At 31.9% G+C, this 13100-nt stretch overlaps 1 protein-coding gene across 2 annotated transcripts; it reads left to right on the forward strand.

The window, feature by feature from the left end:
- The first annotated feature begins 614 nt into the window (after positions 1-614).
- LOC126852655 (Golgi integral membrane protein 4-like) lies at positions 615-11270 on the forward strand. Of its 2 annotated transcripts, none has more exons than XM_050597664.1 (7): positions 615-970; positions 5002-5184; positions 5434-5909; positions 6136-6258; positions 9059-9528; positions 9668-9783; positions 9858-11270. In XM_050597664.1, the coding sequence occupies exons 2-7, from the start codon at positions 5004-5006 to the stop codon at positions 9914-9916; spliced, it is 1425 nt and encodes a 474-aa protein (XP_050453621.1). In that variant the 5' UTR covers positions 615-970; positions 5002-5003; the 3' UTR covers positions 9917-11270. The 2 variants fall into 2 exon arrangements, with proteins under 2 accessions (XP_050453621.1, XP_050453620.1); XM_050597663.1 differs by lacking the exon at positions 615-970 and adding an exon at positions 4625-4742.
- Positions 11271-13100: the final 1830 nt, after the last annotated feature.

Here is a 13100-nt window from a genome sequence, read left to right on the forward strand (position 1 = left end):
TAAAAATAGGAAAAGATTAATATATTTTTTATTATTTCGTTTTTCTGTAAAAATGTCTAACGAAAAAATAGTTAAGCATTTATTTGGACAATATGATTGCGATTTCTTTTATTGTTGGAAGAATTTTTTTGTTTTGTTAATTTTAGCAGAAACAATATATAAAATAAATACGACATTATGTATCAAGTTACGATACTTATATTAAAGACATAGTGCGAACAAAATAATATTACAACTGTAATCGAAAATGCTCGAGAGAGAGAGAGAGAGAGAGAGAGAGAATGCAATTATCATAACGCCGAAATATATTCAAACTCGTAAGTCAATAAAAAAATCTACATCCTTAAGAGATAATTCACAAACAGCTATTCTATTATTCCATGTCTACTCGTAAATATTCTATTATATTTTGCAAGAAAAGAGAAGAAACAGTACCTCCATCGCGATTTCTGCAAGATGGTGCATCTTGCGGTGCGTCCGATGGAAAACCGTGAAGTTGCAGTCGATATCTCGTCGCCGATAGGTCGCTCAGCTGTCATACGCTCGATCGCTATTGGTGGATCGCGTCGCGTCGTCAGCGCCAGCTAGTCGATCGCCGAATGTCTACACCGCGTGCATTTTCGTTCCATGGTGCGCTGCGCGTTACTCTCGAGGACGTGAGGAGTCGCCGGCCACGTTCGCGCGATACTCTCGCCCCGCGTTTCCCTCGACGTGACATTAGTGGTGTGCACGCGATCATCCATATGCGAGTGCGGTGTCGCGCAACGACGACGACGACGCCACCGCCGCTACGAGCTCCGCTACGAGGAGAAGCCGTCGAGGAGTCGCCGTCGTTCCCTCGCGCGACGCGTCATCGCCATTTCGCCACCGACGCGACCACCGCGATCGACGTTCGACGCTGGCTAGGCAGACCGGGACGCGCGATGAAGAAGAGCTGAGTGTGCGGCTCGCCGTCGACCGGGTATACGAGGTACATACATATACATATAGGTCATGCATGCCGTAAACATAGCGCGAACGACGCTCTAGAGTTATGTCAACGCACATATATGTGGTCCTCTTGTGAGAGAAATTCTTTTTCTCTTTACGATATCATTTTTTATGTTTCTCTCCTATCTCGGTTATGTTAATGAAAATTGAGGTTATTTTTTAGCTTTTATAAATAAATTAATTTTTAAACTGTTGTTGATAAAAACTTAATGAGAATTTTTTAAAGCTAATTTTTATGAACATTTGTGATTATTGTAATCTTAGTACTTATGATGAAAAAAATTACATGTTTCTCTCGGATGAAAGAATATTTTTCTTATTATATCATTGCTGTCATTATTTCTCAGAAGTGTTTAAATATTCTTACAAGCGAAGAATTTACGATTCTTGTTATATATAGAATAATGTTAAATGCACACTTCTCTAACAGGATACATTATTCATGTCTCTTATATTATTTATAATGATGTGTTTTCATAACAGTTCTTTTTAATAATCGCTCAAACAGCTGTTTATATTAATGAGAATTAAAATTAATTTTGCAGTGATTGAAGAATCTTCATTCCACATATAAATACGAATGAATATATATGTGTATGGAGGGCTATTTTCTTTTTCCAACGCAAGACTATGTTACGCTAAATCATCATGTTTACGCTAATTAATGTGTACAAAGTTCGCGTAATGGGTTCGCGATTAATGTGCTATTAATTGCTATTCATAATTCTATGTAGATTACGACGATGTTGATAGTTTCGGGAAGATCAACGACGGGAATTTGTGAATGGAACGTCATCCGCGCGATTCCACGTGTACGTTGCAAATTTCCCCCGATGTTCGTTTAGGGAATTTTTGTCTGGATTGCCATTCTGCCGCTCTTGGAGTAATCAACTGGAAGGCACGCGGTTTGTCTACGTGTCGTGTCGCCTCCCGTTAATGGTCGTGTACTAATAAATCCAACACGATAGAAAAGCGATCCTTCTTATCACTTATTTTAAGACACATTTTTTTTATCTGCATCACGAGTCGATCTTATTCCTACAATTTGATAAAACGTTAAGTAAGATTTAAATGTTAGGTAAATATATATTGCGATGCTCGCGTTCAAGTGCAATCAATTACAAGAATTGCAAATATGATATAAATACATAGTTCTTTCTAGATGAAAGAACACTGAGACAATAATAAAAAATTAATATTCATTATTAATGAGATATCAATATTATCGCTACGAACGGTATTATTGGAATAATTATTGAAGAACTGTCGATATTTATAATTGCTATACAAATAATTTTATAAACTGAAGGATTCTTTAGTCTTTTAATTAAAAAAAGTATTTTTTAAGCGCTGTCATAATATTGAACCTTTCATGTTTTAAAAACGTATTCAATTTCTTTTTTTAGATAAATTTTAGACTAAATCATCTGCTTCTCAAGTACGGAATTATGAGTTTTAGAGTTTCTCATTTTCGAAATAAATTTACTTTTAAGTTTTGTGTACTAATATTCTCGTTATGAAACTGCATCATAAAATTAAAAACTATTTTGAAGAATTTTGTTGCCGCAAAGAATCATACATGCTTCTAAGTTGTATTATTTATTGCTACTTATACAGAGAGATTTGGGAGAAAATATAATTGCTTAGTCAATGAATTATAGGTTTTGAATTAAATATGTATCTCCATTTGATCTTCAAAAGTCAACGATGGGTGTCTTAACTACAAATCTTATTCGCATTGTAATCAACAACATTCGCAATATGATGCGATTGTATTTGATAATTCCTCGATAGATATTCAGCTGTTGATTCAGCATTACAGTGTCAATAGTGACAATAATGTCAACAGTTTATAGTATGGATGGATAAACATGCGCGGTATTTGCTTGCGGTGTTTGGAGTGTTTGCAATATTTCCGTAGCTATCGCACAAAGAATATTAGCGGCACATTTACATTTTATAGTGTAATTTATATGCATTTTATTTAATGATTAGTTGACTTGAATTGTCGCTCATTATTATTTAACCGATTATATTGTTGAGATATTCGTTTTCGATAAACATGCAGAATTAGAATAAAATTGTGATGCGATATTTTCTTCCTTTGTTAAGAATTACTTCTGGAGTCCACGGAGCAGAATACTTGTATTTTCCAGCAGATTATCTTGTGTACGTAATCAAGGATTCATTATTCTTTGAATACTTGACGTGTGGCGGGATGCCAGAATCAGAGGCATGCAGAGAGCCGGGTAGAATCCGCTTGCGAACGGGCATCACGTTTCCGCGCGTACGGTACACGTGCGTCGCCGTTTATCGTCTCCGTCGTCGTCGCCGTAAACGAAACAAGACTCGTATCGCGCGTGCTCCGAAATGTCAGTGAACTCGAATCCAGCTGCTAAGTAGCCAACTACCCCGCTGCATCTCCTCCCCGCTTTTCCTTTCCTCCGTGCTCTACGGTGAAAATTCTCATTAATTCACACGAGTCGGGAAAGAAACGCGCGCAAGGTGATCCGATAAAAGTTGAACTTAAAATGAATTGAAAGAAATCCGTCACTATGAAATGGGATATTCAATTCTCGTAATTGGCAACTGAAGATTTATACAAAGCGCCAAAGTTTTCAAGTTTTAGATTGACATAATAAATTATTTTGCTTGTAAATCTATTTATTAATCAAAGTCATTTAGTTATTTGTTGCTTTAGTTTATGTAATATTTATTATAAATAATTTTTATCTTAAATATTGATATTACAAATCGCAGAGGCATTTTATAAAAAAAATTGGAAAGAATTCCTTTTCATAAATTAGTATCTAATCTTCGAGAAATCAGGAATAGATTTTGAAAAATACGCTTTTATAACTAACTGTCAAATGTGTATGAAATTTAGAAATATGCTTCAATTCTAAACGCTTAAATTTTTTTTATTCTTTAAATTAACGTTTATTTCTTTTAAAAATTGAAATTGATGATTAAAAGCGGAATACAAAGAATTTAAATAATGATTCTAAAATCAATTTCCCACTTTATAGCTGTCAGAGAAAAATTTTTATTGTTTATTTTTTTTTCTTCTATTTATTTTTTTTTCAGTTTTGGTAATTTTGGTAATACAGTTCTATAAAAATATGAGAATTACAATATTATGTATGTATATTTATGGATTTCTTAAGTGCTTGATTAGCAAAAATAAGAGATGCCAAAACATTTTCGTTATTTCGGAATCTGAAAAGGAAGCCGGAAGATAGAAAAGAAAAGTGAATCTTATGATTTTTAGAAATAAGAGACTGTATTACATAAATTACACTAATAAAACATATTTGAATATCTTGGTCAACATCTTTTTTATCTATTTTTCGATTATTTTGTCATCCATTTTATAACCACATTTAATATCTTTTTATTTTAAAAAATCGAACTTTTTTTACGTGATAGATTATGTCAAGCATGTTGACTTTTCTTTGAAATTTCTGGAATGAGACTGTAGATAAAATAATTATATAATTAAATAGCGAATAACGCAATAAGATATATGAGACCTTTAACGCTCATGTGATATTTAGTTTCTCTGGCTACCGTGTTTATGTTCAACAGTATTGTTGTGTTTTAACGTATTTTAATATTATTCGTAGTCCTTGATTCTGTTGACAATACTTTTAACAACTGCCTCGATAAGAATATAGAAAATCAAAAGTTGACTGAAGGATTTATATGTCTCATCGTTATATTTTTTACTAATTTGCAAATGAATAAGTACGGTTCGTATAACTTTCTCATTAATACGATAAGAATAGAATTTGATTATACTTTAGAAATACTATTAATATATATATATTTTAATAGATGAGCAGTGAGATAACGTAAGCGAAGATATATCTATTACATTACATTATACGTCACATTAAAAATCAAATGTTTGTCATTTTATGATGCAACATATCGCGATATGAATTCGCGTATAAATCCGGGTTGTTTTCATAAGAGATAATACAAGAGAATATATCTTACTGTCAATAGGGATGAGCGGTTCGCGGCTTGGCAGAGGCCGAGGCGGTCGCCTGGCTCTGTACGGGAGCTGTGGAGTGGTGGCTCTTTTGCTGATATTTCTTTATCGTGCCGCTATTTCGGAGATGACCAGGCTACGGGACCTTCACGAACAATGCGCTCATCAGCAGGAGGCTCTCGCCGCCCAACTGCAAGGTAGGCGCAAAAAAATATGGATTTAGCAAATGTGTACTTCCAGAGCTTTAAAGCCACTATTTATCTTATAGATTGAAAGATTTATTGTCGAAAGTGTGACTTGTAAAGTTTACGTTAAAACGTTATAGCAAACCTCATAAATTATAGATTGCTTTTCTCCTGAGTTCTTTGATTGTCACTATCGAATTTTCTTCATTTCATTTATATAAGCTCGTCGACAACGAGATAATCAATATACGTTCTTTTTAGTTATATTCGAGTACAAAGTTCGATTGGAGAAATCTTTGGCGGAGGAGAAGAGCTCGAATGCTGCGGTGAAGCAAGAGCTGCAGCAGCGCGCGTCACGGGAGAAGTCTTTGCGCGATAAGGATAGCATAGAGGCGATGCGAAGATTCGACTCGCTTCAGCAGACCTATCAGCTTCTGCAGACGGAGCATCAGGATCTACAGGAAGAATGTAAGAAACATAAAAAACAAGCATTGGACGAGACCAATAAGTTGAAAACGACGCTGCAAGACCTACATGATCGCATCGAGCAGGCGAAAGAAGAGAAGGAGAAATCCATGGAGCATTTGAAGACTAAGTACCTGGAATTACAAGATGAGAAGACTCAGCTGGAGAACAAATACAACGAACTGATGGCAATTAATGGCGGTGCCGATAGTACCATCGATCACCTTAGGAAGGAGGTCTTTCAGCTTCAGCGTGAATTAGAAAGCGCCAAGGTACGTATCTTTTCATGTTATAAATATATGTAATATCAGTTTATTAATTACAATTTGTATAAAATAAATAACATTTTAAGATGGTTCTAATTGCATTTTATAGAATATAATCAATCAATAGTTACATATAGAAAATGATTAATATTCAATATTCAAGATTAATTTAAAAAAAGAACTATTATATAAAAATGCGTAAGTACTATGTAATTATTATATTGTTTTACAGAAATCCTATAGAAAAAGCACATCTCCTGATCCGCCGCCGATAACTTTTCGGGCGTCTGCGCCACAATCAGCATCGCAGAAGGTGGATTCCAGACCAATCCCGGCGCCACAACCGCAACAACAGGTAAGTTCGCTGCGACCCCTATACGCATCTCGCAACATCTATCGCGCGGACGGAAAAGTAGCTTCCTCGGAAGACAAGACGTTGAACAAGGATGCCAAGGAGGAAATCAACTCTAGACTCAGTCAAAAGAAGGGCAACATCATTTCAACTATTGCACGAAAGATTGACGAGCCCACGAACAATGACTTTCAGCAAAAACAGCAAAAAAATGTTGTCGAACGTCCGAATATAAAAGTCGACGAGATTCTTTTCGATAAGGAGCAAGGGGAACAGGTAATGTCGTCATTGCTGAATCGACGGGACGATACTAACCCGAAGCATGATGGCAATCAAGCAATGTCGGGTTCGCAAGCCGAACAACCGTTAACTCAACTTGACATCAAGAAAGCGTCCATAGCTGCGTCTAATGGAATGATCAATGGCAAAACTCGCGCGGGAGATGACGAACTGCAAGCTTTGGAGGAAAGAGTAAACGGGATTCTCAATCATAATCTACCCAATAACAGAATTTATTAAATACATTTATTAATTCGTTATTATTTGGTTACGATTGGATTTTTTAAAATTCATAATAGAGATTGCAAAATCAGGTTCTTTAACATATATTTCGTGAATGTATGAAAGATTGATTCTTGTTATGTAATATAATTTTATAAAAATTTTTTATTGTTGTTTTTAAAAAGTTATATTAATATCAATTATATTATAATAATTATAATATAATGTAATATAATTATATCAAATTATATATATATATATATATATATATATATATATATAATTACACATAATTATAATTACTATTATAGTAATTATGACCACAATAAGATGTTAAATATATTATAGTTACATTATATATATTAATAGTAATTATGATTTAATTGACATGATATACAATAATTTTATCCAACAATTAATATAAACTGTGACTAAATAATTTATATAATTACTTTTGTTTTGAATTTTTTATATTATAACGGGTTAATCACATGGGTTAGGAACATCTAATTAGTTGGTTAAATCAAAAGTGGTTATTATTTCATTCTCTAAATCAATTAAGGATTTTTTATAAAACAAGACGATGGTGAATATTTTGGGACTAATTATTTTTAATATATATAGTAGTATCTGCTTTTTAGGTAGATAAATATTGTCCATTATGGAATTAAAAAAAAAGAAGTAGAATTCTTCTATTTTCTTAAAATTTCTCGGAATAATTGTTTCTTTTTTGAAACCGTAACCTCTCTTTACTACTATCTTAAACTAGACACATAATAGAATTTGTTTTTGATAAATAAATAAAGTGTAGTCGATGCGCATGAACTTATATTTAATAAAACGAGATTCTATGTTATTTGAATTTTATTTTTTATCCACTTTTATCTTTTTTAATTGTTTTTGTTCACTGCTTAAAGTTAGTGGTGCTGGTTGTGAGTTTTTGTACTGTCGCATTTATTGCATATACGTAGAATTTATTGTAAATGCTTGCGTTTCGAAGAATACATATTGTTAACTCAAATTGGCTTCACATCGCACTCTGATAAAAATGATGTACTATACTATTTATTATTAATAGTCATTTGTGCATTAATTATTGTAGCAACAAATCGTTCTTAAAAGAATGTTTAATTTTTTATGTTCAAAATACACATACACGTACATCTGCGCTTATAACGCGTACTAATGATATTAACGCAACTTTGAAAATAGATGCTTTTAACACTGCAATACTGCGGAAATCATATAAAGAAGGTTTTGTAAACTTTATTAACAATATTTTTTTTCCTTTTTTTATCAATGATTTTAATTTTTTTATTAAATATTCAAACAAAAAAGACAAATATTCTTAAAAGTTGCTCTATTCTTGTAGACGTCTTTAAGGGTTTTTTTCCTCTTTTGCTATTGTTGGCTTAGTTTTGTAGATATTTTTGTTGGTATATAATTCACGGGCGAATATTATCGGATTTTTTAAGCACGTAAAAGATTTTATTTTTTTGTGTACATATATAATTTTCTTAACAATTTTTTGCGGCCTTTTTGCAAGGCTTGCTTATTAGGAATATGACATATTTTTATATATAATGACTCGCGAGTCGTTTTGAATGTGCCTGTAAATCTGTGTTCTATAATGCATTAATAAATTGTTATTATGTTTATCTGCTTGTATTTTTATTGGCAACCTTGTAACAACCTAGCTATTATTAACTTTGCGTTACATCTTTATTGTATTACTATCGCTAGTTTTATATTGCATAAGAGAATCAATTTTTTTTTGTCAAGGAGAATGCTCGAGAATTTGTTGAAATATGTAAGACAAGCCTGGATTTATTTACATAAAAATATATAGTATAGTTCTTCTTCTATTGCATTGCTTAATAATGTACCTTTTAATTTTGTATCTTAATGTATAAATTTTCTACATTATACACTGCACTTATAGCTTTGTAGATCGCAATTATTTGATAAATTAATTAACTGGATATGAGAAGAAATAGTTTTTCTCTTTACGCAAGTATTTTTGTACTTTTCATTCGAGTTAGAGATCCGGTAAAGCTTTACTGATGTCAAAATAAAATATGTTACATAAAGAGAAAAAATTTACTGCATAGCATATCAACAATGATTTCTAAAGACACAACTCTTTCGTTTATTCAGTGTTGCATTGTACATTTATTGAAAAATGACAACTATCATTATAACCGGTTTCACGATAATATGAGTATAATTGTCAAAGCGCAGCTCCTATCTGTAAACGTGTATTTTGTTCCATGTATATAATTTTGTAAACAACTTTTTACAGAACGCGGCGCGCGATTCCGCGAGTTCGCGAAAAATGGAAAACTCTACTCTAGCGAACAACGCTAATTTGGTGTCACCGTCTCTTGTCGACAAGGTCGTTCCGCTACCAGCTAGACAATTGTCGAAGGTCAAATTACCGGTTGGCGTATTGCCGATTCCAGAGCTTATCGAACAGAAGATCGACAATGAAGAAAAACGTCAAGAAGAAATTCGAAAGCGAGATGACGCGGCGGCTCACAATAATTTGCAACCGCCACCGCCAAAACTCGCTCCGGCCGACAGTAAAGAGGAAAAGGAACCGATCGTTGAAACTGGTAATCTTGATCCACCATTCGCCGCGAATCCTCCCGCCGCGCGACATATCGGCGATCAGATTGTCGAGAGAAGGGCGAACGATATTCAATGGTTCAGAGTGAGACCCGGAGTACAAGAAATTGGTGAAGAACTCAATCAGTTAGGTCGTGTTCCTGGGTGAGTCCCAGCTCTTTCTTTATAATTAATACTTATATAATCAAATTCTATTTAATTATAATTTATATATTTCAAGATATACACACTTATTTAATTTCAATGAATCTAGCATTGTATAAATAATTTTTTTCGACTTTAGATTAGACGATGGACAAGCTAACGGTGGTGATGATCAGTATGATGGTGGCGATTACGATAAGGAACCTCAGCAAAAGAATGATATTCATTTGGCGGAGGGCGAGGATGAGGGTGAAGGTAATTTAATGAGACCAATCGAATAAGACTGATTGCGCACGATTTGTGAAATTATTCCCGTATTTAAATTTCAGATGAAGGCGACATGCTTGAATATCCGCATAATAATTTGAAGCAAGATAAGCGAGAATAAAGTCAACATCACCATTCGAAAGTTTTTTATGTGATCGACGATCGAGTTCTATAAATGGAAATCGCCTGAAAAATAGTAAACTTGACCAATGTTCACGATCGTCCCAATTTCATCAGCGAAGAATATTTATTATGTATTATAATCTGCATGAATCGTTCAATGATCATCTCATGAGAAGTTAGAGAACATGATTTTATTATGTTTCGAAAACTCTCGTGTGAAATTTTAGGTATATGTATGATAATATATATATACCTAAATGCGTGTGTATATATCATCAACGGTACATTTGATGAAGATTTACGCGGTTCTAATAAATCTTTTCTCAAGAATTTAATACGAGCACAGGCTCTCAAGGAAGAAAAGAATAAGATAAACTGTATTTTTCCAGATTAAGATCCATAGCCAAGATATATGGAGTGGATTACGTCAATAGTGATTTAATCGCACTTATTACTTAAGACACTCATGACTTTGTTAGTATAAGTGCATTAAGTTGGACATGTATTGCATTAGCAGAGATAATATTACTTAGCGAATGCTTTCGGAATTAATCAATATCCAGAAAATTGATTATAAAAATGTTTTATCTAATGAATTTCGAAGCTAATCGTAAATTATTTCTTTCTATATTAATTCTATGTTTATGTAACTGAGAATATAGATGGCAATGTTGATCTTTTTACTACTTGTACAAATGCAAAATGCAAATGTATAAATGTAGATATTTTGTATAAATGTAAATAAAAGTTTGGGATATTTCCCGCCCAATCTTCTTTTTACATTTAAAAAATTTAAGAAAAAAGATTTCGTGATACATCGTAGATTATCACACAGCAGAGTTATATATAATATTGCATAATGTAAAGCCATCCCTGCTACTGCAATCCAATCCTTTTATAATACCTATTATGGCGACAATCGAATTTTTCAATTTTATTAAGAGAATTTACATTGAGGTTATTAACTTATCGTCAATAAACTTTTAATCTTGTTTTTTATTTTATTGATATCATTCGTTGTCGCAAATAATCGTAGGTTGTCGATTTTTAACAATATGGTTAAAAATAAACGTATCATCAAATTAACATCCGCTAATGAAATAGATTAAATCTAGCAAATCGTGTAAGAGCAATGGAATATTCACGATGTTTTATTTATTTTATTATTACCGTAAATCTTAAAAATGATGACTTAATTGTCAAAAAGATTTACTTTAAGCAATTTATTGTACGATGAGCATAGCGTAATATTTTGGTATAGTTTAGAAATCAGTTATATGTAGATGTATACAGAGAGGCGTTGTAATTGTACATAAACGTTCTTTTCATAATAAAAATGATTTAAAAAAATAGACTTTGTCTTTGAAATTTATTATGGCTTAACAATCAAAGATATTATATGATATATCTATTATCAAAGTCAATAATGCGGGACTGAGTTATTTTGATATAATCCCGCACATTTCCGACGTGATCGAATGGGTCTTGGTACATTTAACGGAAATGTACCGAGACCCATTAATAATTATTAAGTATAATCTGAATGATCGAGAAAGAAATCTTCGAAAGAAAACTAAACTTTTATTGACAATGAGATAATTAGATAACAAAATTTTTCCGTTAAATTTTAGATAGAATTTATATAATTTTAATTTTGTTATTAGTTACAAAATTATTGATACTAAAAATTGGAGAACAATAAATGTGATAAATAATAACTTTTGATATTTTCATTAAAAAAATATTGACTCTAGATTGATCAAAAAATTATTAAAAAGCAGAACATTCTATTTATTTTATAAAAATAAAACTTTAGTCAATGAGCTTTTTTTATTTAGAGAATAAGGTCATATCTATCGAAGTACAGGAAAAATGTACCATATTAGACGTTGTTGGCTATTCTGATTCATACGATTATTACATAAGCAATACTAACGTTTTCCATCTCTCTATCGGTTCCGAGAACCGATATACATGTCAAATATATTAACAATAAGTGTTTCGTTTCTCTCTCATTTGCGCAGAAAATAATTGTCTTTGCAGTTTCTTATCTATTTTCTGCTAAAATTTTTCGAAGTTTTTTTGTTAAAATATATTTATTTATAAAATAATTCTTAACATATTTAATGATAAATTATAGAAAAGTAACAATTTACGTAACAGTTGCAAAGATTTTTCAATTTATTTTTTTGCAAACGTTTTATTTGCTCTGTTTATTATTATATTAACTAGAGGAAATACTTTTTCGTTGCACTTTTCATCAACGTATCTCATATCTTGTTTACTAGCAATATATCGAAAATTTATTTGTGTACGCTTTCACATTTCTTGCGACCAAGATGTAAGAGAGATCATTTATTTATTTTGACCTTTTGCCCGTGTTATCGCGGACCTTATTCTCGAACCATGGTTGAACGAGCTTTTATAATGAAATCAAGAACGCAAACACACTCTAGATTCGCTCGTGATCATTTTAATCTTTTTCAATTCGATAATTCTCCTTGACTATCAAATGTTCTGCAATAATTCGCTCGCCTAGAGTGTGTGATATTTAACGAATATTCGACAAGGAAAGAACTTGCACAAATTAAATTTTAATTTTTTCACAATTCTATTAAAAAGTTATATATTTTATCATGTATGTTTCACAAAAGTTCCGATATTAACGAGAATTAATGCATTTTATATTAGATTTTAATACATTTATATATCATATCTCTATAGAAAAAAAAAAAAAATTACGGAAATATACAAAAATAAATGATCAGATGTAATTACTTTTATAAACTTTGTAATGTTTAAAATCTTCAATTGAAGATATTAAGAAACATTTTTTATTTAGATAATTCTAATAAAAAAAAGAAATATTTAATATCAAATACTAAAAAAATTATTTGTAAGTTATATATATCGTAATTCGTAAAAGGATTATGATGTTAAATGTTAAAAATAAAATAAATTACCTTTTGTAGAATATTTTTGATAAGACTGCTGCAATATTAGTGCTGCTTTATTTTTTGAGTGAAATCGCTGACAAATAGTTACATTTAACATGCTCGGAAAGGATGTTCATATCATCGTATGCCTGCTTACGAATAATCTAAATTGTCGTGTCCAATTATCCTCTTACGAGCCTCTTCAGAAAGATTGGAAGAATACACGCATCAGCAATTTTCACGCAA

This window comes from Cataglyphis hispanica, chromosome 11 (assembly GCF_021464435.1).
Source record: "Cataglyphis hispanica isolate Lineage 1 chromosome 11, ULB_Chis1_1.0, whole genome shotgun sequence".
Lineage (NCBI taxonomy): Eukaryota > Metazoa > Arthropoda > Insecta > Hymenoptera > Formicidae > Cataglyphis > Cataglyphis hispanica.